Source organism: Gadus chalcogrammus, chromosome 3, assembly GCF_026213295.1.
Source record: "Gadus chalcogrammus isolate NIFS_2021 chromosome 3, NIFS_Gcha_1.0, whole genome shotgun sequence".
NCBI classification, from domain to species: domain Eukaryota; kingdom Metazoa; phylum Chordata; class Actinopteri; order Gadiformes; family Gadidae; genus Gadus; species Gadus chalcogrammus.
In genome coordinates, this window is record NC_079414.1 from 9,822,288 (window position 1) to 9,844,404 (window position 22,117).

At 44.1% G+C, this 22,117-nt stretch overlaps 3 protein-coding genes across 4 annotated transcripts; 1 reads left to right on the forward strand and 2 right to left on the reverse strand.

Moving 5' to 3' along the window:
• Positions 1-4,008: 4,008 nt before the first annotated feature.
• wdr83os (WD repeat domain 83 opposite strand) lies at positions 4,009-8,857 on the reverse strand. The gene is made up of 4 exons (XM_056585908.1): positions 8,686-8,857; positions 8,229-8,334; positions 5,547-5,644; positions 4,009-4,387 (listed from the first exon to the last, which is right to left on the reverse strand). The coding sequence occupies exons 1-4, from the start codon at positions 8,733-8,735 to the stop codon at positions 4,321-4,323; spliced, it is 321 nt and encodes a 106-aa protein (XP_056441883.1). The 5' UTR covers positions 8,736-8,857; the 3' UTR covers positions 4,009-4,320.
• A 215-nt stretch (positions 8,858-9,072) lies between these two features.
• On the forward strand, positions 9,073-17,845 carry wdr83 (WD repeat domain containing 83). Of its 2 annotated transcripts, none has more exons than XM_056585892.1 (10): positions 9,073-9,221; positions 9,471-9,597; positions 10,056-10,176; positions 12,782-12,887; positions 12,993-13,041; positions 13,493-13,619; positions 13,966-14,033; positions 14,414-14,522; positions 16,678-16,792; positions 17,406-17,845. In XM_056585892.1, exons 2-10 carry the CDS (start codon positions 9,495-9,497, stop codon positions 17,574-17,576), a joined length of 969 nt encoding a protein of 322 aa, XP_056441867.1. In that variant the 5' UTR covers positions 9,073-9,221; positions 9,471-9,494; the 3' UTR covers positions 17,577-17,845. The 2 variants fall into 2 exon arrangements, with proteins under 2 accessions (XP_056441867.1, XP_056441868.1); XM_056585893.1 differs by having other exon boundaries at positions 9,476-9,597.
• Positions 17,846-18,773: 928 nt separating this feature from the next.
• LOC130378730 (artemin) lies at positions 18,774-19,722 on the reverse strand. The gene is made up of 2 exons (XM_056585410.1): positions 19,644-19,722; positions 18,774-19,171 (listed from the first exon to the last, which is right to left on the reverse strand). The coding sequence occupies exons 1-2, from the start codon at positions 19,720-19,722 to the stop codon at positions 18,774-18,776; spliced, it is 477 nt and encodes a 158-aa protein (XP_056441385.1).
• Positions 19,723-22,117: the final 2,395 nt, after the last annotated feature.

Consider the following 22,117-nt stretch of genomic DNA (forward strand, 5'->3'; position numbering starts at 1 on the left):
GACATGCATCTGAATTCCTTATAATAAAATAGTAAATAGTTAAATAGAATGAATCAGCCTTCGAAGAACTAGACAGACCAAATAGTAACCTGACCAAGCAGGCTGGGACAGACAGAACGCAAAAAGTCAGAGCAGGGGTGGATAAGGAGGAATGATGGATTGCCCGTTGCCTCTCTGGACCAGATGCTTCTTGACAGAACAGAGACGGCAAATTGTGACGTTGTGAACGCAAGCCTGCGGGCCGGCGGCATTCATTACCCTTTTAAACGTCCAGAACATATAAAATGACATCTGGGTAATCTGATTGGTGCCTGGAGACCAAACGAACTCAGACAGTACTCTGTTTATATCGCACTCACTCCCTCTCTCTAAGTCTGTCTGTCTGTCTGACTGTCTGTGTGTCTAGTGCCTGAGTGTGTGCTTCCAAGTGCCTGTCGGCTATCTTCCTTCTCCACCTGTGTGTGTGTGTGTGTGTGTGTTTGTTTGTGCATGCTTGCCTGTGCATGGGTGCGTGCATTCTGATTGAGTGCGTGTGTTTCCCTCAGCCTCTGTTTACCAGGAGCGTGATTTGCTTCGGCGATGGACTCAGGTTACAGCGTCTGCTGCTGATGCCCGACAGACAAACAGACGGACGGAAGGAGGGACGTGTTGAGCAGTGACCGGGAGGAGCTGCACCCTCGCTCTAGGGGCTGCTAGCGGGGAGGGTAACAACCCCTTCCTCTTGCGATGGCGACGAGTGACATGGGGTCTTTCGTCTGGACCTCGGTTTGACAGACAGAAACCCGTGGTGGGGCACCGCATCCCAGGGGTCAGGCATTAAGGACAGGAAGGACCTCCTTCTCTTAACACCACAGCAGCTGGCTCGGTCATACATTTGACAAGTAGACGCGGGAATAACGAACACTAACACTAACCCTCTCTCGGCCCCATGCCTCTTTACCACTTGGGTTCGGGGGGCCCTGTTAAGTTTTCCTGTTACCTTCAGTTGTTTTTTAGTTTAAGGAAGTCGATCTTTTGGTCTTTTCCAAATGAATTATGTTCCTGCCTCGCTGGTGGGCAAGGGAAAGGGGCCGCAACAATATCCAGCCAGGATGAATGCTCTATCTCCCTGTCTGTTTGTCTGTGGTCATTGTGTGAAGCAGTTGTCATGCACTATTGAATATGTCCAATAAAACAGGTATAATAAAATAACTAGTCAGCACTCGATGTGTTTGTATGCACAGGTCTAACTAATAGCAACATTACTTCTGAAGCCGTCAGGCTTCACAAGCTGGCTGGCTGGTTCGGTCCCAATAACAACCAGCCAGCAAATACTGGAAAACACTGTAAGGGTTGACTTACTGTGCAAACAGCTTTAGCCGCCTGGTCTATGATTGGGCTGTCTGCATTTACGATTTAGATGTTCCGGTACCCCAGTGTATGACATTCAGATGCTGTATTTCATAGATGTAAAGCGCTGTAGAAGAGAAGGTTTTGAACCCATACCACGTTTGAACCCTTACTTACACTGACCAACCAATCCACCAACAGACATCTCAACCAATCCACCAACAGACAAACCAACCAATCCAGCAACCGACAAACCAACCAATCAATCAATCAACAAACCAACCGTACCGCCGAACAGCCAACAATCCAACCAATCCACCAACAGACAAACCAAACAATCCACCAACCGAAAAACCGACCAATCCTCAAACCAACCAATCAATCAACAAGCCGCCACTCGATTTCAGCCCCAAATTGGGTGACATCCGCCGCGGGGAGTATTGTGATTGAAGAGTAAAGTATTGGCCAATCCACTGGCAAGAAAGAAAAGGTGACTTTGGGGTATGACCACATATCCCATGTCGACGCTCGGATTTTTGATGAGTTTAATACATCAAGAAATAATTCAAGAATCATAAATCATGATTCAATAAAAGCTGACTCATTGAAATGAATCACTATTTAATGTGTATATATATATGTATAAATACATAACGCCATATTAAACATAGGCCTACATATCAGGTGACTTGTTCCACGCAGTATTGAATAGGCTATATTCAATAATTACAAAAATATTCTTGACTGAATTGTCCTGATCATCCAAAATGACAAGTTGGGACAGGTGAAAGAAGTGCTTCATGGCACACGAGCCTTCTTACCTGGCTGTATGGGGCGGTACTGCGCCTACTGGACGGTTCGGCAGGACTGTGAATGGACTCCCGATAGCCCGACCAAGTCTTCAGGGCTCCCGAGCGAAGCACCTGTCGAACGGATGCGGCGGGTGGACTGTCCGCCACGGGGCAGAGAGCGATGAGTGTGACAGGGGACAACGCCGTATCTACCAACACAGCGGAGAGAAACTCCATCTTCAAAAGTCAGAACATCCCGCAAAGCTCTTATTTATCCGATAAATAATACGTTGTTGTATTAAAAAAGATTGATGAGAAAGAAAGAAGACACATCGATCTGCTCAACGCGACTGAAAGGCACTCTTGTGCCTTATGAATGTTCCCGGTTGATCCAACTGTCCAACATCAGGACACGCGGCGTGTCGTGTGCGGCTGTGGCTGATGACTGCGCTCCTGTGACGCCGGATGAGAGTGAACGGCGTGCGTAAGTTTCGCCCCCCCCTGTGTCTCGGTCCCCCCTTTCTCCTGGATGCTGGATGCTGACGTTGACTTGTGCCTAATAGTCCGTGCACTTGGCCCATTCACTGTGCTGCGTTAGGGAGAGCGCGAGAGAGCGACAGAGAGAGTGTGTGAGAGGGGGGAGAGACAGACAGGCAGAGAGAGGGAGAGAGGGGTAGATCGGGGTTGGTGCAGAATTGAAAGCGGGGAGACGTTGCCGCGCTATAAAATTAAACGGTGTAGTCAACCAAATTGAATGCGCTATCAAGTGATTAAGCTGGAGGAGAACACACTAATTTCGTTGAGTATAATCTGGAGTGGGTTCAAAATGGCAGACCTAAGGCCAAGGTTGTAAAGAGGAGCCGGAAGGTTATCGGTTCGATATCTAACAGTAAATAGAAAAGGAGATGACATGTCTAAAGCATCGTTAACGTTTCAGTAGTCCAAGTACTGCCATCCTCCATTTATTTTGAACCAATCCGCCAAGAGAGTGCATATGTTGATTATAGAGCCTAATCTTGACTAATAGCCGAGTGAAGGGTTTAAGGCTTTCATACTCCCTATAAACCTCCCCTTGACAAGTTGCTGGACGCAGACTAACTCACGTTGGGTTTTAGTGTATGACGCTATAGTTCCCTCTAGTGTTAACACCACAAGCTTTGCATCTGTACCGTGGACCCATGATCTGGGTGCATCCATTGGATACACCCAGCCAAGCACAATATAATTGGATTCAATCAAAATTTTCCCCTTCAAAGGTCCACACCCGGAAGACCGTGACAGATTTTAATATATAATTTACACCGTTCACAGATCAATGACGGCCATATCTGCTGACCGCATCATATTCAGTATCCTCCAACCGTATTGGCCTATACGTCTAATAGGTACCAATATTCTAGGCACACATCAATACACATAAGAGGACGGCGCTGTGCAGAGGCCAAACTTCCAAATCTGCAGGATTCCAAGACTCAAGGCTCAGTGACTTCCTCTTTCCCGCTACAAAGACCTGGTCAGCGGTTTGACCCAGATTCTGCAGAACTGGTGAATATCCAGTAAAGTTAGCTTAAACGGCGTCTGCTGGCAGCGGTCCCGAAGGCTTAAGTGCTCGTTCTGCAGACCTGAAAGCACATGAGTTATAAAGACCACTTAATCAGTCACTGTGGGGGGTGGCTTTACTCCCTCCTCTTCACGCACACCTAAAGCCGGGTCGCCTCTGGTCTCCCATGAAGGAGAAAGCTTTGCTGAGGCAACGTGCACTTATTTGCTGCTCCGCATAGTTGGTGTTTGGTAAGGAGGAGAGGTTGTATGTAAAGATGATGTCAAGAAGAAATAAGCACCTCATTTTATTAAGGATAATACAATTATTATAATAAATCATTAAACTTATAAGGAAGACAAGAGTTAGTTTTCTCTAAAATTCACTTTATTCTGGATAAACTGCAAAGAGACAAGGAATATCAGGGCATCTTCAACAAAGGACATGAAAAGAGTTAATTTAAAAATATTAAAATGGACCACAAAGGTCAAGCGATCTCGCCATTTTGGTCGAGTGTCCTTGTGACTGACCAACTGCTCTTTCTCTCTCTCTCTCTTTCAGTATTTCACACCATCATCTTCCACCCAGCGACCAGGGAGTCATACAGCTGCCTTGAATGATTCTCCGGTCTTCAGGAGATTTGTTCTGATTGGTCCCCGGTTACCAAGGCGGCGACATCGGCTGAGGGTTCTGAAGGTATGACATCACAACCGCTGAGATGGAAAGCCTATCAAAGAAAGCACACAAGTTAGCGGGGGCGTACCAACGTTTTACTGTTTGAGACTGGGGCCCACCGTTTGGTGCGCTTTGGTGTCACCTATGGCGACAATTCAAAAATTATGCCCACACACACACACACACACACACACACACACACACACACACACACACACACACACACACACACACACACACACACACACACACACACACACACACACACACACACACACACACACACACACACACACACACACACACACACACACACACACACGTTAGTTGAGAAATGATCCTGTTGGGGTAACTCCACCCACCCACCACCAGTGGGTGATGGAACACGCTTCATTAAATCTGAGCGGATGGGGATGTTAATGCATGTCGCCACCAGTTTGTTAGACTGGTTTGTTACATTCGTAATGCCAAATCAGTGGGCACAATCCCCATCGTGTTGCCTCGTTAGGCGATAGATAGTGTCCTGACTGACAAGAATTCACATGAAAATCTGTGGAGATCTTTGTGCCTTAGCTTTGAACCTCATGGGGTTAAACCCCTCCCCCGCCAGTGAATTGTATGGCTGGTACCACGCCATCGATTGAAAAAAAGAAAACCCTTAACTCAGCCCAAACACACTCAACACAAAAAGCAAGCAAGCGCATACATCACTTGGCTGATTAGATGCAGAGCGTCCCTGCAGTCCCATCCTAGGAGGAATATATTAGTAGTTCACTTCAGTTTATTAGAAGAGATAGGGCGGCCGTTCTCAAGTTTGGCCCGCGCCGTCATCTCCTTACTCCTAATGCATAATTCCTGGCTGGGGTGTGTCTCAACCCCAGTGCTGACCAAGCAACTAAATCTAATTCCTCCTATATGCACAGATGTACCGTTGTTACATTTGACTTTCCTCTGAATGGATGTCTTTTCCGACTGGTACGCTGCAGAAATTTGGGTTTGAACCCAGAATCTTTAGGCTGGGAGCCAGACACCCTAGCTGCTCGATTATCCTGCCCCTAAAAGCTTTTTATGAGGCATTAAGCCTCTGTTCTTCCTTGTGTCAGAGGGAGTGGACCTTGGCCTGCTTTGGACGTTGCCTCTCTGTGTGACGCTCATAAACCAATGGTTTCCTCAGGGACCTTGGTGTGTCATAAGATGGGTGGGAAACTTACATGAAGCTGCTCATCATCTGTTTAGTGTCCTCGGAGCTCCTGGAGTTGGCGAAGCTGATGAACGAGCAGTAGACGGCAATCCACGCGCACCACTTCAACTGCAAGACATACACACACAATTGGATGAGCTACACTGCTGTCATCTTAGAGGAGCTTAACAAAAGAAATGCTCAACGAGGCTTAATGTACCTAAACCAAAAGCCAGAACATTCAGCACAGATGAAGGTTACCATGAGTACTGACAATGTCCAAAAGCACAAGAAAATTATTTAAAGAGAAATGCAGTGATCTGTCCTGTACATTAAGCCATGTAAGCAGTTTGTTAAGCAGAAATAATTAGTGTTAGTGAACCCTCTGTTTCAGCTTGAATCCAACCCTCGACAAGATTAGATTTAAGAAAATGAGTTCTGAGGTGATATATCTAAGGAGAGGGAGAGGGAGGGGTGTTAACCCAATGGTTACTTCCAACGCCAACTTTGTGAAGGTTTTTTAGTACCGTCGTTATGTGGGAATCTAATGGTGCCTTCGGACCAAAAAATAAGGGGCGGCGTGAATCCATACAAAGTCAATGCAGAGTAGGGCTGAACGATCTATCGTTTTCGACCGAAAATCGCGATCTCAAGCATTACGATTTTGGGATTGTCAAAGCTGCGGTTATTATTATTATTTTTTTTTATATTTTACAAAAGTGCAATTATTTTGATGCTGATGAGCCATTGAAGCAAGTTTACTTAAGAAAGAGGGCTCCCTTTTTATTTGACTTTTTTGGTTGTTGTTTCTTAGGTACTTGAATAAACAGTCTTGCATTTGAAATCTGTTGCCAGCAGTTTTCATTATTGCATTACCTTAATGGAATTCATTGGTTATATTAATTTATACTGAAACTTGATTTAAAGAAAATAAATCGTGGTTGAAATCGAAACCGCAATCTCTACCAGAAAAATCGCAATTTCAATTTTTTCTTAAAATCGTTCAGCCCTAATGCAGAGACGCGTTTAGAAGAGAAATGATAATTTAGAGGAGACACTGGTTAAACACTGGTTTGTCCAAATTTTACTTGCGCAAACCACCTGGTTTACGTGGATTTCGCATTATTCTACCCGCGAACACTTCGCTCAAGTTGAAATATTTGAATGCTAACTCTCCTTGGTCGTGACAGTAGGGCTGCTTGATTATGAAAAAAAATCATAATCACGATGATTTTGGTCGATATTGAGGTCAAGTGAAATAAATGATTATTTTTGAGTTTGAAAACATTATGTACTCATTCAGCATGTCTCTCCCAAAAAACACATTGTAACTGAGAACCTTGAGATTTCGCCATAAATAAAACATTTAATGAAGAAAATAAATAAAAATTGAAAACTCCATTATATTTATTTTGGGATTGTTTTAATTAGATTAATCGCCCAGCCCTACGTGACAGCCAATCAGACCGGGGTGAACCGCAACATGGAGGAGAAAGTGATTGTCCTTGTTTACGAACTCCCCGAGCTCTATATCTATATGATATAACATAGAATACAATTAAAATATAGATATCCATGTAATATAATGTATAATATCACTTCCAAAAGCTGTATGCGCCTCAGGAATATATTATGAATCCTAAACGACGGCGTTGGGTTCTACGACGTCACTGGTACTTCCACAAGTTAAGACTCATAGTGGGTGTTATCTCGGCCATGGTTGAGAAAGAATTGGGGGAAAGAAACCTTTGCCTTCCCAAGATGAGGCCCCTCCTCCTACACTCGCACAAGTAAATTTGTGTAATCACTCCCATGAGTAAAGTTTGTCTACTCGTGCAAGCCAACAGGCAAAAATATCCGCTTTTGGTGTGAACGCAGTTTTGATGAGCGATGTTGCATAAGAAATGCTCCACACACCGTGGCGTTAGTTCTCGGAGCAGAGCGAAACGTTCACAAACTGGTTTCTCGCAAATAACATTCTCATTAGCATGAAGTGCATTTCTCTTGAAATAATCGTCTTCCTTAATTTTTTTACTCTATGTATCTGTGAGAATTTGGGCTTCTAGACATTTGTTTAGGTGCAGTTAGCCTCATCAAGAATTTGTAAAGCATTATAGAAGCTCCCTCATCTGAGCATTACTAACATTAGTTCAACAACAATCCAATGCTATGACTGTGGCCAATCTGCAGTATGGAGTAGGTTCACAGCATAGAACGTGCTTTAAAATTGTATTGTTTGTCTATGAAAGGTATTGTATCGAGTTATGAGGATTCAAACGTCAGTGAGGAAGGAAAACTAGTTTTAGTCTGATTCCATACGTTTGAATTCCCATACACTTCCGTTAAATGACCCTCAGTTAGACTAGGATACTAACTGAGAGACTAGAAACATTTTCTATTATCAACCAGCCCTAGATACCCAGGCTAACCCATACCCTGTATCCAATCCTCTTCCCTCTCAACCGGCCTTTCCATTCTCGTATGGTACTGGAACCTGTGTTAACGTTTTGTGCCACTTTACCACTGTCACCTAAGTGGACTGTACTGTAGTACTGCAAACTGGTACCATGTGTAGTACCTGTGCTGGTTCTAGCTACTTGTTTTACTAACATATGCAAGGTAGCAAGAGAAAGATGGTGAGAGATAATGTGAGTGAGTGAGTGAGTGAGTGAGAGAGTGAGAGAGAGAAGATGGGAATTGGTCTAGGGGTCACCTTGAGCATTAGTCCACACATGCTGAAGATCATGCCAAGCAGGTTCATATAGTCAGGGGTGGGGTCTTCCAGTGTAGGATTGGCTTCTGTGCTGGGCGGTTTGTACCTGCAAAGAGGGATGAATCATACACATACATTGTTTTGCCGTCCTACTTCACGCGTTAATAAGTGTTATAAGTTAATGTCAGCAAGAATCCATCGTTGTTTCTGATCGTTTGAGGATTTTTAAATCCCTTTTCATGTTATGCCAATTCCTCTTCGAATTGTACTTTAGACAGACCAGCTTGGGTTTTCGTTAAATACTATTCATTCACCATGTTTTGACATTCACACAATACAATTAATTTAAGCGCATTCGTAAATCGTCTCAGTAAGCACATATTCATTCAGGGGAGCTTACGTTCACTAAACTAGCTAGAAAGCTGCGAACTAGTACATTTCTATCAGATATACACACCGCAAAATCTTATTTTGTCGTCTCGGGTCGTTCATGTTGTTTGAAGTCATATTATTATATAAAGATTACACGTTATTATAGTTAAACTATGAATCCACTAGTGGGAAAACAGCTGATCTGCTGCTGATCGGCTAATGGCTAATGTCGAAACAGAGGATGTTCCGGGTCAGCACTTCAAACTAAGAGCTCCTTGCTACTTTGCAATCGCATAGGAACCATCAAAAGAGCTTTATTGGCATAGAAAATTAATATCGATATGTTCGAGCAGTTAAGTAATGTATCTAAGGAAAAAAAATACAATTTAGGCTTGGTAATTATACCAATTTTAATATGATTTAATATATATACTATTATTCTGGTATACATGTATAATCCCGGCATTCCTCTTGTACCGGAAGAACTACTATGAACTCAAGGAAAGTAAGAAACGATCAAAAACAGCGTGTTATAAACTCTTTGAATGGTTATAAATAAATACTACTGCTACAATCTAAGGAGGTAGCAGAATGCAAGATAATTGCGTTTGAACGGCAAAAGTAAGTCATTCATTGTTTTTAAAACTGCTAAGACTATTGTGGGCATCTGTTGTCATTGCACATTTGTTAATGTGTAACTATCTAGTTATGTATCTTTTAGTGTCTGACCCATTTTTCTAGACTATCAGGATAGAGTTTGTACAATCATAATATGACACCTTCGGCCCATTAATTAAAACTGACCGAATTTACAGTTAAAGTGCATCGATTAGCCTCAGTGATCCAAACGTTGACATGCTGTGTGTTTAGTTTAGTACCCAGAGCACAGAGAGTATGTCGTTCCCGCAGCCTAAACCGCAAGCTCCACAGCTGCCCCGGCACCTGCTGAGGACTATCGACTGTAACCAAGGAGCGGTCCGGGCCGTGCGCTTTAACGGTGAGCACAATGCGAGATGGAGCATTTTTTCGGTATTGTGTTCGTGTTTTGGATCCAACATAACCACAAATGATTAAGGACGGAATTAAAAAAACAGTTTGATGTGTATTCAGTAGACCTGTGTTCATTAAATGTTAGGTTATGAACACTCATTCATGATTATTCAAATGAGTAAATATTGGAGTGGTGGCAGATGCGACCTATGGTTGGTTTGAAGATGCTTCAGTCTAAATCTATACAGTTCTGGCATTTTTGATAAACACTCCCATCAATGACTCCCATCAACCCAAACGTTGCGTCACATATTACGTTTGGCTATAAAGTTAGAGATTGTTACGAAGTTTGGTGTGAAAGGCAACGTCTCAAGGGGATAAGCACTAGACAAGTCTGTATCGTGGTGTGCTGTAATAGTGGGATGGATGTGCTGTTTGGCTTACTTTGTCCTCCTCTTGTGGCAGCGGACGGGAACTACCTTCTGTCGTGTGGCAGCGATAAGTCGCTGAAGCTGTGGAGCGTCACCAGAGGCACACCTCTGAAGACCTATAGTGGCCACGGATACGAGGTCCTTGATGTCGACGGGTACGTGTTTGCTATTTTGTTGTGTTATTTGTTGTTAATCTGAGGTAAATACTCTGTAAATAAGTCACGTCAGGCAGGGGCGGAGTGGGGCACTAAAAGCCACCGGGAGAATTCTGACCGGCTCGTGCCACCAACGGCCCTCCTCCAAGTCTACGCATTTGGGGAGGACTTAAAGGACAATTCCGGTATTTTGAACATTGAGCCCCCTTTCTGGTTTGTTTAGGATGAAATAGAGTGGGTGACACCGAAATTTTAACTATTAGTCCTTTCTCGGGTATTTGGCTGATTTTGAATCGCTCCTGCCTGCTTCACAATGGTTGTCTGTGTGCATAGACAAACCTGTCAACCAAGCAACCCTAAACGTTCGTTTTCAAAAATGTGCAAGTAACCGAGTGGTTAGTGGCATTCGTGAAGTTTAAAAAAAAATCATCGGCGCAATATATGGTTTCTGTCGTGTTTTATTGCACATTTATCGCCAGTTGATTTCAGTTGGAAGACTCATTACTGCACGATGATATTACTCCGCCGAACCGGAAAGGTGGGCTGTTTACGTTGGTTTGAAGTCTTGTACCGTGCGCACCTCGGATTAGGGAAAATCACATAGAAAATCACTGAAAATGGATTATGAAAGGTGGCTTCTGGAGGACGCACTCGATTTTGAGTTTGACGGCAGAGGATATCGTTTTGAACCAGAATTCACCCAAGAGGAGCTACGTGAGATGGAGGGTAGGGCTACGGAGGCGCCTGAAGCTCCGGCGGAAGCGGTCCCCACGATCACGGGCGGGTGGTGTGCCCTATGGGTGTGCCTGTGGGAAGTGCAGGCAGATGCCGACGGACGTCGAAAGTAGGTGCTGCACGGAGTGGGACCTTTTGCGGAAGTTTATATGCGGTTGTGAGGTATCTGAAAAAATAGTTCCAGTTAGCAACTAACACGGATGGAAACCATATATTGCGCCGATATATATTTTTTAAACTTCACGAATGCCACTAACCACTCGGTTACTTGCACATTTTTGAAAACGAACGTTTAGGGTTGATGGGTTGACAGGTTTGTGTATGCACACAGACAACCATTGTGGAGCAGGCAGGAGCGATTCAAAATGAGCCAAATACCCGAGAAAGGACTTATTGTTCAAATTTCGGTGTCACCCACTCTATTTCATCCTCAACAAACCAGAAAGGGGGCCCAATGATCAAAATACCGGAATTGTCCTTTAACGAAATATGAAATCTGACAATAAAGTGTAGGTTTAAAGCTTTTATGGGTTTTCTAATAATAAACAGATGCTGAAATATAACATCAAAATAAAATGATACAACTACTATTATATATATATATATATATATATATATTTAAGCAATAGATCACGCCAGGCTGTGGTATGTGCTCATTATACCACTGTTAAGGGGCGTTGTCCGGCCCCGACGCGCAGCGGAGGGCCGGCGACCCCCTTCACAGTGGTATAATGAGCACATGCCACTGACTGAAGTGATCTATTGCTTTTATACAACGGTTACTATTATGGCGAAACGAAAGTCATAGACACACTACATTTAAAAAGAAACCAAGAAAGTCAAAATAGCCGTTTAATTAAAGAATACAAAAAAGTAGTCCCTCCTGGCTGCCGCTATGCATCGACGGTCGCTATGCAACACACTTTAGCGTCCCTCCGAGAGAAGGCTCCGATAGAGCGGTTCGCCGGCAATTTATCCTATGGAGCAGTTCACTCGCCGTGTGCCTAAGCTTTCGTTAGTCTCTCCATCGCCTTGCTCACTCCCGGAGTAAAAACATTTACACCCTCTCCATCATCCAACACATGTTTTACTTTGTAACGGTTTCTACTTCCAGGCGCGGAGTGATATGCAAACTTTCACAAAATGATCGGGCGTCATAGCAGTTATGTATATGCTCATTATACAACAGTTGGGAACCAATCAGATCGCTGGATTTAGGTCCCCCGTTGTATAAATATATATATATATATATATATATATATATATATATATTAGTGCTGTCAGTCTAACACGTTATTAACGCAAACCAATTTTAACGGCGTTCATTTTCTTATCGTGCGATTAACGCTCTTTTGGCTTGGCAGACGTTGTAGATTGTCACCTGCTGTCTAGCAACAACTAGTCACGTTAGAAAAACTACAACACCATACCGGATCTACACCGGAAATAAAACAACAAGCATGCTGCACAAATTTGTTGGGGCAAGCAAGGATACGGAGCGGGTGAAAAAGTCCTTATAAGTGTGTGTGTGTTTGTGTGTCACTCTGTTCGAGCCTGCACGAGAGTTCAATGTTGTCATTAGCTGTCCCCGATCGCTGCCTCTGATGTCAAGGCCAAATAATGGTTTGAATGCCATGTTGGTAATTGTCATGACGTATCTGCTGTTAACACAAACAGACTGCAAAATGCTGTTGAAACGATGTCAACTCAATTAAAAATAAACAAGACAAATCTAAAATTAACCTTGCAGACACAAAAATATATATTTTTTCTTAAAAAGTAATAAATCATTTAATTAAAATGTGTAAATTGGATGAATATCATGTGTCGCTGCTGGTTCTTTTGAATAACCATTGTGCCCTTCCCACAGTTCCTTTGACAACAGCCAGCTGTGTTCGTGCAGCTCTGACAAGACGGTGATCCTTTGGGATGTTGCGACCGGGCAGGTGGCCCGAAAACTCAGAGGTCACGCCGGGGTCAGCTGAATTATATTGCTCCTAATAATAAATACAATAATGAATTTGTATTAGAAGCTCCTTTTCAAAGCTATTTTTCAAAACTTGCGTGTATGTGTTTTCCAGATAGTCAACTGTGTCCAGTTTAACGAAGAGGCGACGGTAATCCTCTCTGGTGAGCGTGTTCTCTCTGCAGCCTCATCATCACACACAAACTACAGTGCAGCCACCAAAGGGGGGGATTTAGTTCCATGTTATGAGGCAGCAAACATTCTGTGCTGTTGGTTCTGTTACGTGAATTATTTTGTTGTCTTATATTCTATTCTGTTCTACTCCACACTTCTCATGTGTTCTACTATATTATGTTCTGTGTTCTATTCTTCTTGGTTGGTTCCATTCTATTTGTTGCTACTCTTTTCTGTTGGATATCTTCTATGCTGTTTGACCCTTCTCTATTGTATTCCATGATGTCCTATGTTGTATTGTGCTCCTTTGGTTCTGTCCTATGCTATGATGGCCTGTGTTCTATGTAGGAGCCGTTATTTCCTGCATGCATGCATGCATGTACCAAGCCGGGTGATCCAAACGTAACACCAGGTTGTATGTTCTGGTTCTCGCCCCTGTAGGGTCCATAGACGGGACGGTGCGCTGCTGGGACACGCGGTCCCGCAGGTTCGAGGCCATCCAGGTTCTGGACGAGGCTACTGATGGGATCAGTAGCCTGAAGGTGTCCCAGCACGAGCTGCTGACCGGGTGGGTCCTGTCGCCTAGCAGACTCTTGAACCCTTTTTAATCGCTGTGTGTTTCAGCGGGGTGGTGGGACGCGACCAACCGCACACCTGAAAGCTCACTGGAATACATGATCCTTAAAGAATCATCCATTCTAATGTGCTCAGAGTTTTTTTTCGAAAAACACACAGTTGGTCGCGTACCAGCGACTCACTGTAACATACTCTCAGGCCCCTGACCCAGGGTCTGAGAAGCATTCATGTGTTAAAACAATGGGTGTTCTCCCACAACATTCACGTCCAGTCTTGCGATCCTAGCGGACTGTTGAGTGTACTCACATTGCTTGTTTTGGTGCTGTTGGACCTTACAGGTCGGTCGACGGCCGGGTGAGATGCTACGACCTGCGCATGGGGCAGCTGCACATCGACTTTGTCAACAGTGGGTCACCCTTGCGTTGTTACAGAATCCTAGTCCTTTAGGAAGGGACTGGAATCAGTGATGAGCAGCGATAATATATTGTTGTTGTTAAATTATTGTCGATTTGTGATTATAGGTGGATATGATTAAAGAGTCACTGTCCACTGGTTTTATGATACTAGAATTATATTACAACAGAATTGAAATGTAATAAGGATTATTCAGTTAATTATTATAGAGTTATAGAATTCTGTTGCAACGCCAGTCAACGCCTATGTTACGTGCACTAACGCCAGTATGTCACATGCACCAACGCATGTATTTCCCGTGCACACCAACTTTTACGCCACATGCACCTGTGTTTCATGTGCACTCGCTCCCGGTCACCATGTTGTGTACAGGCCCCATCACGTGCGTGTGCTTTAGTCAGGACGGCCAGTGCACTTTGACCTCCAGCCTGGACTCCACGGTCAGGCTGCTAGACAAGACCACCGGGGAGATGCTGGGAGAGTAAGTCCCTGTTCCTCCTTCTCGTCTTCATCCGTCCCCTTCTCCTCCTCCCTCTGCAGCAGGGATAACTTGGGAGAAACCAACAGTTATTGTAATTATTATTTTTTTTTTTACAAATGTCTCTTTTCTCAATGTGACAAATGAACAATACAGTGTGCGAGTCCCTACCAGTGCGTGGTAATACTCTACCAGCAGGTCATTCCAGAAAGACAACAAAAAGAAACACAAAAATCTCCAATTTAAAAGAAAACTTAAGACATTAATAGGTCATTAAGAATTCAACCTCAAAATATACATTTTAAATAATCATTGATTTAAAACAGGGATACAGTGTTTCCCTCTAACCTGGGTGTTCCAAGATTCAATCCCCCAATGTCTGAAGAGCATCCTAGAGCAAGATTCCCTCAAACCCCAACCTCCTCCTAAATGACCTATATCTGAACACACTGTCAAACCCCTACCTCCTTCTTAATGACCTGTATCTGAACCCACCATCTATCCCCTACCTCCTCCTTAATGACATGTATCTGAACCTACCATCTAACCCCTACCTCCTCCTTAATGACATGTATCTGAACACACTGTCAAACCCCTACCTCCTCCTTAATGACATGTATCTGAACACACTGTCAAACCCCTACCTCCTCCTTAATGACATGTATCTGAACACACTGTCAAACCCCTACCTCCTTCTTAATGACCTGTATCTGAACCCACCATCTATCCCCTACCTCCTCCTTAATGACATGTATCTGAACCTACCGTCTAACCCCTACCTCCTCCTTAATGACATGTATCTGAACACACTGTCAAACCCCTACCTCCTCCTTAAAGGGAAACTTCACCCATTTCCATTAAGCTTAGTATCGTTAGAAACCCACTCATATTTTTGAATGGTCGTGCATCATTCCCTTATTTTCTGGAGAGACTGGAGAGATCCGTATCGATCTCCAACACTTCCTGTTCAAGATGACGCATTATGACGATTTCTGCATAGAAGTAAATAGGAAGTGTAAGAGGGGAGGATTCTCGTAAGACTACAAGCACTAGTCCCACCCCTCTATAGGGGGTGGGACCCACTGACGCTACAGACCTATTAGAGCAGTGCCAGTGGGTGGGACTTCACCAGCAGAAACTAAAGGCCGATTTAGGGTCGTTTTAGACGCAGAGACGTAAGCACGTAATTTACACAAGGGACTTGTTTTAGACAAGTTTTGATTTACGGTTCCTTTAAGGTTCCTTAAGGATTGCGCGTGTTGCAAGGGGATTCTCCGCCAGAACAGTAGGGGGAGCAACGAACGAATCTGTGGGCGTGGAAGTGGAAATCGCTGGCTTGTTTATATTTATAATTATCATAATTCGTTCTTGTGTTTTCTTCTTCTCCTTCTTCAAAATTCTTCATTCGCTTCTGTCACTGCCTTTTAAAAATGGCGCTATTATGCTGTAAAACCGGAAATGTGAGACTCCTGAAAGGATGTGGTTAGCTGGCCAATCACAGTCTTTGCGAGCTGCGTAGGGCCGTAGTGTTTTAGTCGCATAGTCAGGAATTTTGGCCGACGCACTTAAGCACGTAAGGGGGGATATTTTACCGCGCAAGGGGGGGTTATGTATCTTACGTGCTTACGCGTTACGTCTAAAACAGAGCATATATCGGCCTTTACATCCACAGCGTCTGAAGCTAAGCTAACAGAGGCTGTTGATAAAACTGAAGTACAATGGCGGAAGGTACTGGATCTGACATAGAAGATGGAACCATGCAAAAGTCCATTTGTTCTAATTCACTGAGTTCACCAACTAATACTCTTCACTAGAAATGTTGTGTGAAATGACTTTCAAGCAGTCTTGCGGTATCAGCTTGGTAGATGGAACAGCGAGGTGTCCGATAGGAAGAGATCTAGATAAGCGGGAGTGGCCAGCGAAGCTGGGCATCGTGGTGCATGGTGGGAGTTGTTGTCTTCAATCAACAAGCGCCAAAAAGTCACTTTCTGCCTTTTCTCGGTCAAGACGACACCAAATTAGAATTTTATTTTATTATTCGACTACATATAGGACCCAATTTCAATACATATTCATGCCTCCACCGGTGAAATGCTCCTTTAATGACATGTATCTGAACCCACCGTCAAACCCCTACCTGTCTTACCTGTGGTTCTAGGTACACAGGCCACAAGATGAAGGGCTACAAGCTGGACTGCTGTCTGTCCGGTAAAGACACCCACGTGATGAGCTGTTCCGAGGACGGACACGTCTACTGCTGGGACCTGGTGGAGGTCAGAGTCAACCGCTTTTTCCTTGTATCTCATTTTCCCTGCCCTCATTTCACTTTCATTCTTCATTCCAATGCTTTGATGCAAAACACAACGTTTTACATGAAAGGTAAATACAGTTTTGAATGGGGAATGTTACCTTAATTCATCTAAAGGTTACATTGAAGTCAAGTGGTAATTTATCTACTTGTTACTATTAATGTATTCATTGTTATTATTTATTAATTTATAGTGATTCATTATTTGTGTGATGTGTGAAATGCACAGGCTCCATCTCGGACCATCCTTGACCTCAAAGCATTAAACCTTTTATTTCCAGTGAGGCATTGGTGTCATTATGGTTCCAACTGTGCATCTTGTCTGCATGGGCTCAGTTAACGCCTTGCACATGGGGAACTTTCTCTTCCTAATCTGGTTTTATTTCCATAAGATATCCTTCCAAACCAGGTCCCGGGGTTCTCCTCTCCCACGGTTTAACATTTAAATGGTCTTGAAAAGGTTGCACCCAACCAAGAGCAAAGCTTTGATCAACAGATATTTTATAAATAACAGAAATGTAACTGAATCTCGCGTTGCTTTGTGTTTATTTCATATTTCTTTCATTAATTGCTTTCAGGGCTCCCTAACTTTGAAGCTGCCGGTGGGGAAGGCCGTTGTCCAATCTCTGTCTTTCCACCCCACCGAGACCCAGCTCCTCACAGCCATGGAGGGGCGTGTCCAGGTGTGGGGGGCTGAGCCTGAGGAAACCGAGGAAGTGGAAGAGGGCGGCATGATGGGGGCATCATAGAGAGTGCAGTATGTGTGTCTGCGTGTGTGTGTGTGTCTGTGTGTGAATGCGTGTGCATGTCAAACCCATGTTGAAGAATATCACATATTTTTGTACATAACAATGAATAAACTTTTTTTCTGATTGTAACAATCGAGTCGACAAAGCCCCGTTTTGTAAATTGTTGACTTTATTGGGAACAGAACACTTTTTTTTATGATTTGCGTACAGAGAAATAAGTTAAGTCATGTCAAAGAATTAAAATAAACCAACCAAATAAATAAATAAATTATTTTACATAAATACATTTTACATTATTTCAAGCGACTACTTGGTCAGCACTTCTATTTTGCGCCACACACACAATGTACCCCAAGAGGATTATCTTTCAATAATTAAATACATGTATTTTTTTTAGCTTATTCATGAAGTCAAGTAGTTTTGTCTGTCCATTTGACCCTTTCTAGGAAACATTAGCAGTGTTGAAACTACAGACCGACTACTAAGTGCGGCAATGTGCCTTTGTGGATTGACCTCAATCAGTATTTTATATTCAGTATATTTATCTTTTGCAGGAAATATAAAAAGAACGCTTGAAAACAAAAAGCTTGTTTCCAAAATGCTATGTACCTGCATCTGTTGAATCCGTAAGGATACAAGTGTCTGTAACGCTTTGCAAAATTAAATTAAAAGCACCACTGTACACTGTTTGACAGCACTTAAAAAAAGCCTTAAATCAAGCATCATCCAAAGGTTTACAACCTTGGACATTTTAGAAGGCACCTGCTTTCAATTTTAAACCCGTACAAAGAAATAGTTTTACAAGCGCTTAGGAACAGACTTCAGACCTTCCTCTCCCACACACCAGCCCTCACTCTACCACTCAGCCTAACCTACCCAACCCTCACCCTACCACTCAGCTACCCCAACCCCTCACCCTACCACTCAGCCTAGCCTACCCAACCCTCACCCTACCACTCAGCTACCCCAACCCCTCACCCTACCACTCAGCCTACCCAACCCTCAGCCTAGCCCACCCAACCCTCACCCTACCACTCAGCCTAACACTCGGCTCTCTGCCCAACTCACCCTAACCGACCTAACCCTCTTCCTCACCCAGCCCACCCTAGGCACCACCTCTCCTCCACCCACTTCCCTCCCTCACCCCCATACCACCCCACCTCCAGCCCAGCCCACCCTCCTCCCTACCCCAGCCCCTCAGCCCACACAACTGCAGCCGGCGGCCAGCAGCTGCTCCACCTTGTGCCAGCGGTGGGCGTTGTCCAGGAAGGCCAGGTCCTCGTGGTGCGTGGGCCGGCAGCAGGGACCCCCCACCCCGCTGGGCCCGGGTCGCGGCAGCACCCCGCCCAGCAGAAGGTGGGCCCTCGTCAGGTCGTGGTTGGAGCGGACGCGCTCGCAGGCGCCACCGCAGTACTTGAAGAGCACCGTCTCGTCGGCGTCGTAGCCCAGCCCCAGGTCCCGCACCTGGAGCTGGACGGAGCGCAGGCCGCAGGCGGAGGCGGAGGCGGGGGCCGCGTCGGAGCTGGAGCGGCGGGGGCGTGGTGCGGGCTCTTGCTGGTCCGGAGAGGCGCTGTCGGCGCCGCCGACAACGTGATCTGTAGGGAGGGCGGGGGAGGGTTGAGATGACATCACAAACTAACTCAAACACAAACTACTGGTACACAAACTATCACACACATTTGTTCAAAAACTACTAGTAGACAAACTATCACACAAATTTGTTCACAAACTACTAGTACACAAACTATGCAAACTACTAGTATACCGACTACCAGCTAACTACTAGTCCAACAATTAAGGCACGCAAACTACTTTGTTTGCAGTTCTCAAATGGTGAGGAGGGATTCCTCATCGTGAGCGCATTCCGATATACACATTCAGAATTGACACCAAATAATCATTAACCATTCCGTAAGAACAAATACACCTCATTGGAAAGCAAAAAATATTTGTTTTCTATTTCAGGTCATACAGTTCCAAATCTAATGTTGGCGATTCATTGATCCTTCTGTTAGAGAACATATCATGGAAAGGTTAACCTTATTCAAAGGTCAGAGGTCAACCTACCGAGCAGAGACGGCAGCGCATGTCCGTAGCCCCGCTGGACGCAGAGGAGCAGGAAGAGCAGCGGGAGCAGGGAGCGCATCGTCGGGTGTGTCTGTCTGCGTTCGCCGCCGCTGAGTCCAAATCAACCCAATATGGTTTGCGTTGCGTGGGTGTGTGTGTGTGTGTGTGTGGACACGAGAAGGTGGTGCTGAGATGTGGACCAGCCACGACCTCAAATATATAGCTCTTCAGATAAGGGGGGTTGGAGGGGTGAGTGGAGAGAGAGAGAGAGAGAGAGAGAGAGAGACACCAAGACATGATACGCCAACAGAACGTCCCGCTCACCTGACTGACAGGAAGGCGTAGGAGGTCCGCCGGGCGCTTGACCGAGAATGAGACGCTTTTTGGGGATGGTTCGACGGTGTTAATCCCAGGGCCCTCAGCCCAGACGTTGGCACTTGATTAGCCCCAAGGGTGAAGGGGTCGGAGCCAGTTTGTGTTTTAATAGTCCATTTTTATGTTAGTTACTAAGTTAGTTAGTTCAAGGAAACGTCAAAGAAGATATATATAGGAAAACAGCAAGTAAGGTACGTGGATCACAAAGAAATATGTCTGTTTTTTATTCGGATTAATACATTTTTACAACTGAAGTTACAGGACAACAAATGACCATATTGTTAAAAAGAAAAAAGAAAGTGACGTGATGAAAAAAAAATGAAAAGTATATGGAAAATCTGGCAAAAAAGATAAGATTAATAATACAGAAGTGAGGTTGAATCTCGGAGCATAATGGAAAGAGTCTGTAATTAGAGGCTAGAGAAAGGAAACATCTCTTATCTGAGGAGACATTCCACAGGGTGATTCGCCCAGCCCAGGCAGAACCTACAACCTGGTCCATAAATTAAGGGATTTCATCAGCAATGCAGAGATGAAGGAGAATATGCAGAATATGCATTGTTCAACTCGGGCAAGCGCCAGGGCAAATAGGTAAAGGGATGGAATGTGAAGGTGATTTTATATTGATATTTATCCATTCTTTGCAAAACGTCTATCACATGTCAAAACGTATTCAGATTGTTTTGAGGTGGTTTTAAATGAAAGTATTGATTCCAGGATGATAACTATGAAGTATGAATATATATTATGTGATGTTGTTAATAGTAAAAGCATCATTGTAGTTATTCAAATACTGTACATATATTTGACATCATACTGGAAGGATAATGTTTGTGCTTACATCTTTCTGTAATGTTTGCCTGGGGATGCATTCGTTTGGGCTCTCAACACTTCTAATTAGGTTACATATTTTATCGTATGTTTTTCAAGACAAGATCCGAGAATAACTAAATGATCATACAATTATGCAAGAATCAGCATGGAACACAGATCGAGTTAACTGAAGAATCCATAAATAGAATGAATCCACTAATACGTTTCAACACAGGGGTACCCGAAACTTTAACATGTTGTCACCCAGCTGTGGGGGTCACGACAACCACCCAATTGTTCTGCTGCAAGAACAACAAAACATTCTCATTGCAATGTGTGAAAAGTGAGGTCATGAAATGTATTCCCCTTTTAGTCTTTAAACATACTAATGACCCAAATGAACCAACAAGGCATATATTATTTAACTTTTGCCATCCTGTGAGTAACTTCGGCCGCTGTTGCGACCCCCTTTAGGGGGGGTGACCTTGGACTGTATGAAAATGTTGTGGCCCCCAGTTGAAGAACACTGTTTTTGATCGATACAGGTTGAATAACCTCTCAATTGACCTTCCAAGACAATTCCCAACACAATTTTCAGCAACAATTGTTGTAAAACATTTCCAAGAAAATGTAAATCCAATCAAGTTAGTTTTAAATGTTTTTTGTGGTGGGTTTTCGAATAATTTTTATGAAGATGATCAACCGCCTAACAACTGATGGCCCCCTCCGTGCACGCTGGGGATTCATCCTGGCAGAGATGGCGGAAAGTTTGTTTTCCTGAAGAGAGAGATGGGTTTCGTCATGGGTTTCCCCTCTCATCCCGACCAGACAACGGAAGGGCTTGAAGGGACCCGTCACATTCCTTCCATGCACAGGCGGGAAAAACACATTTCAGAAGGATAGAGCCCTCTGGAATCGCAACTACAAATCAGGCCTGGTATTGCGAGTGGTCAGGTGTCAGGAAATGAAAGAGCGTTCTCGCGTGAGACGGTATAAGGGCAGAATGTGACAGACGCTTTTTATATACTGGTTTTGTTGAGAGGCTCAACCAAACCGTGCACGTTTTTAGCTATCAGTTTTTCAGTTTATTGGAGAGGCTCATACACGCACGCCAGAATCCAGCCAATTAGGCAGCACTGTCTCTTCGATATAAGTTTCTGGTTGGCTCTCACTGTCTTTTTTCTTTTTAATCCACTGCAATTATCTGTTTTCGCTACAGATTGTGTTTTCCAATGATAGTGTTTACTCTTTAACTGTCATACAACCATCCCATATTAATTTTCCCT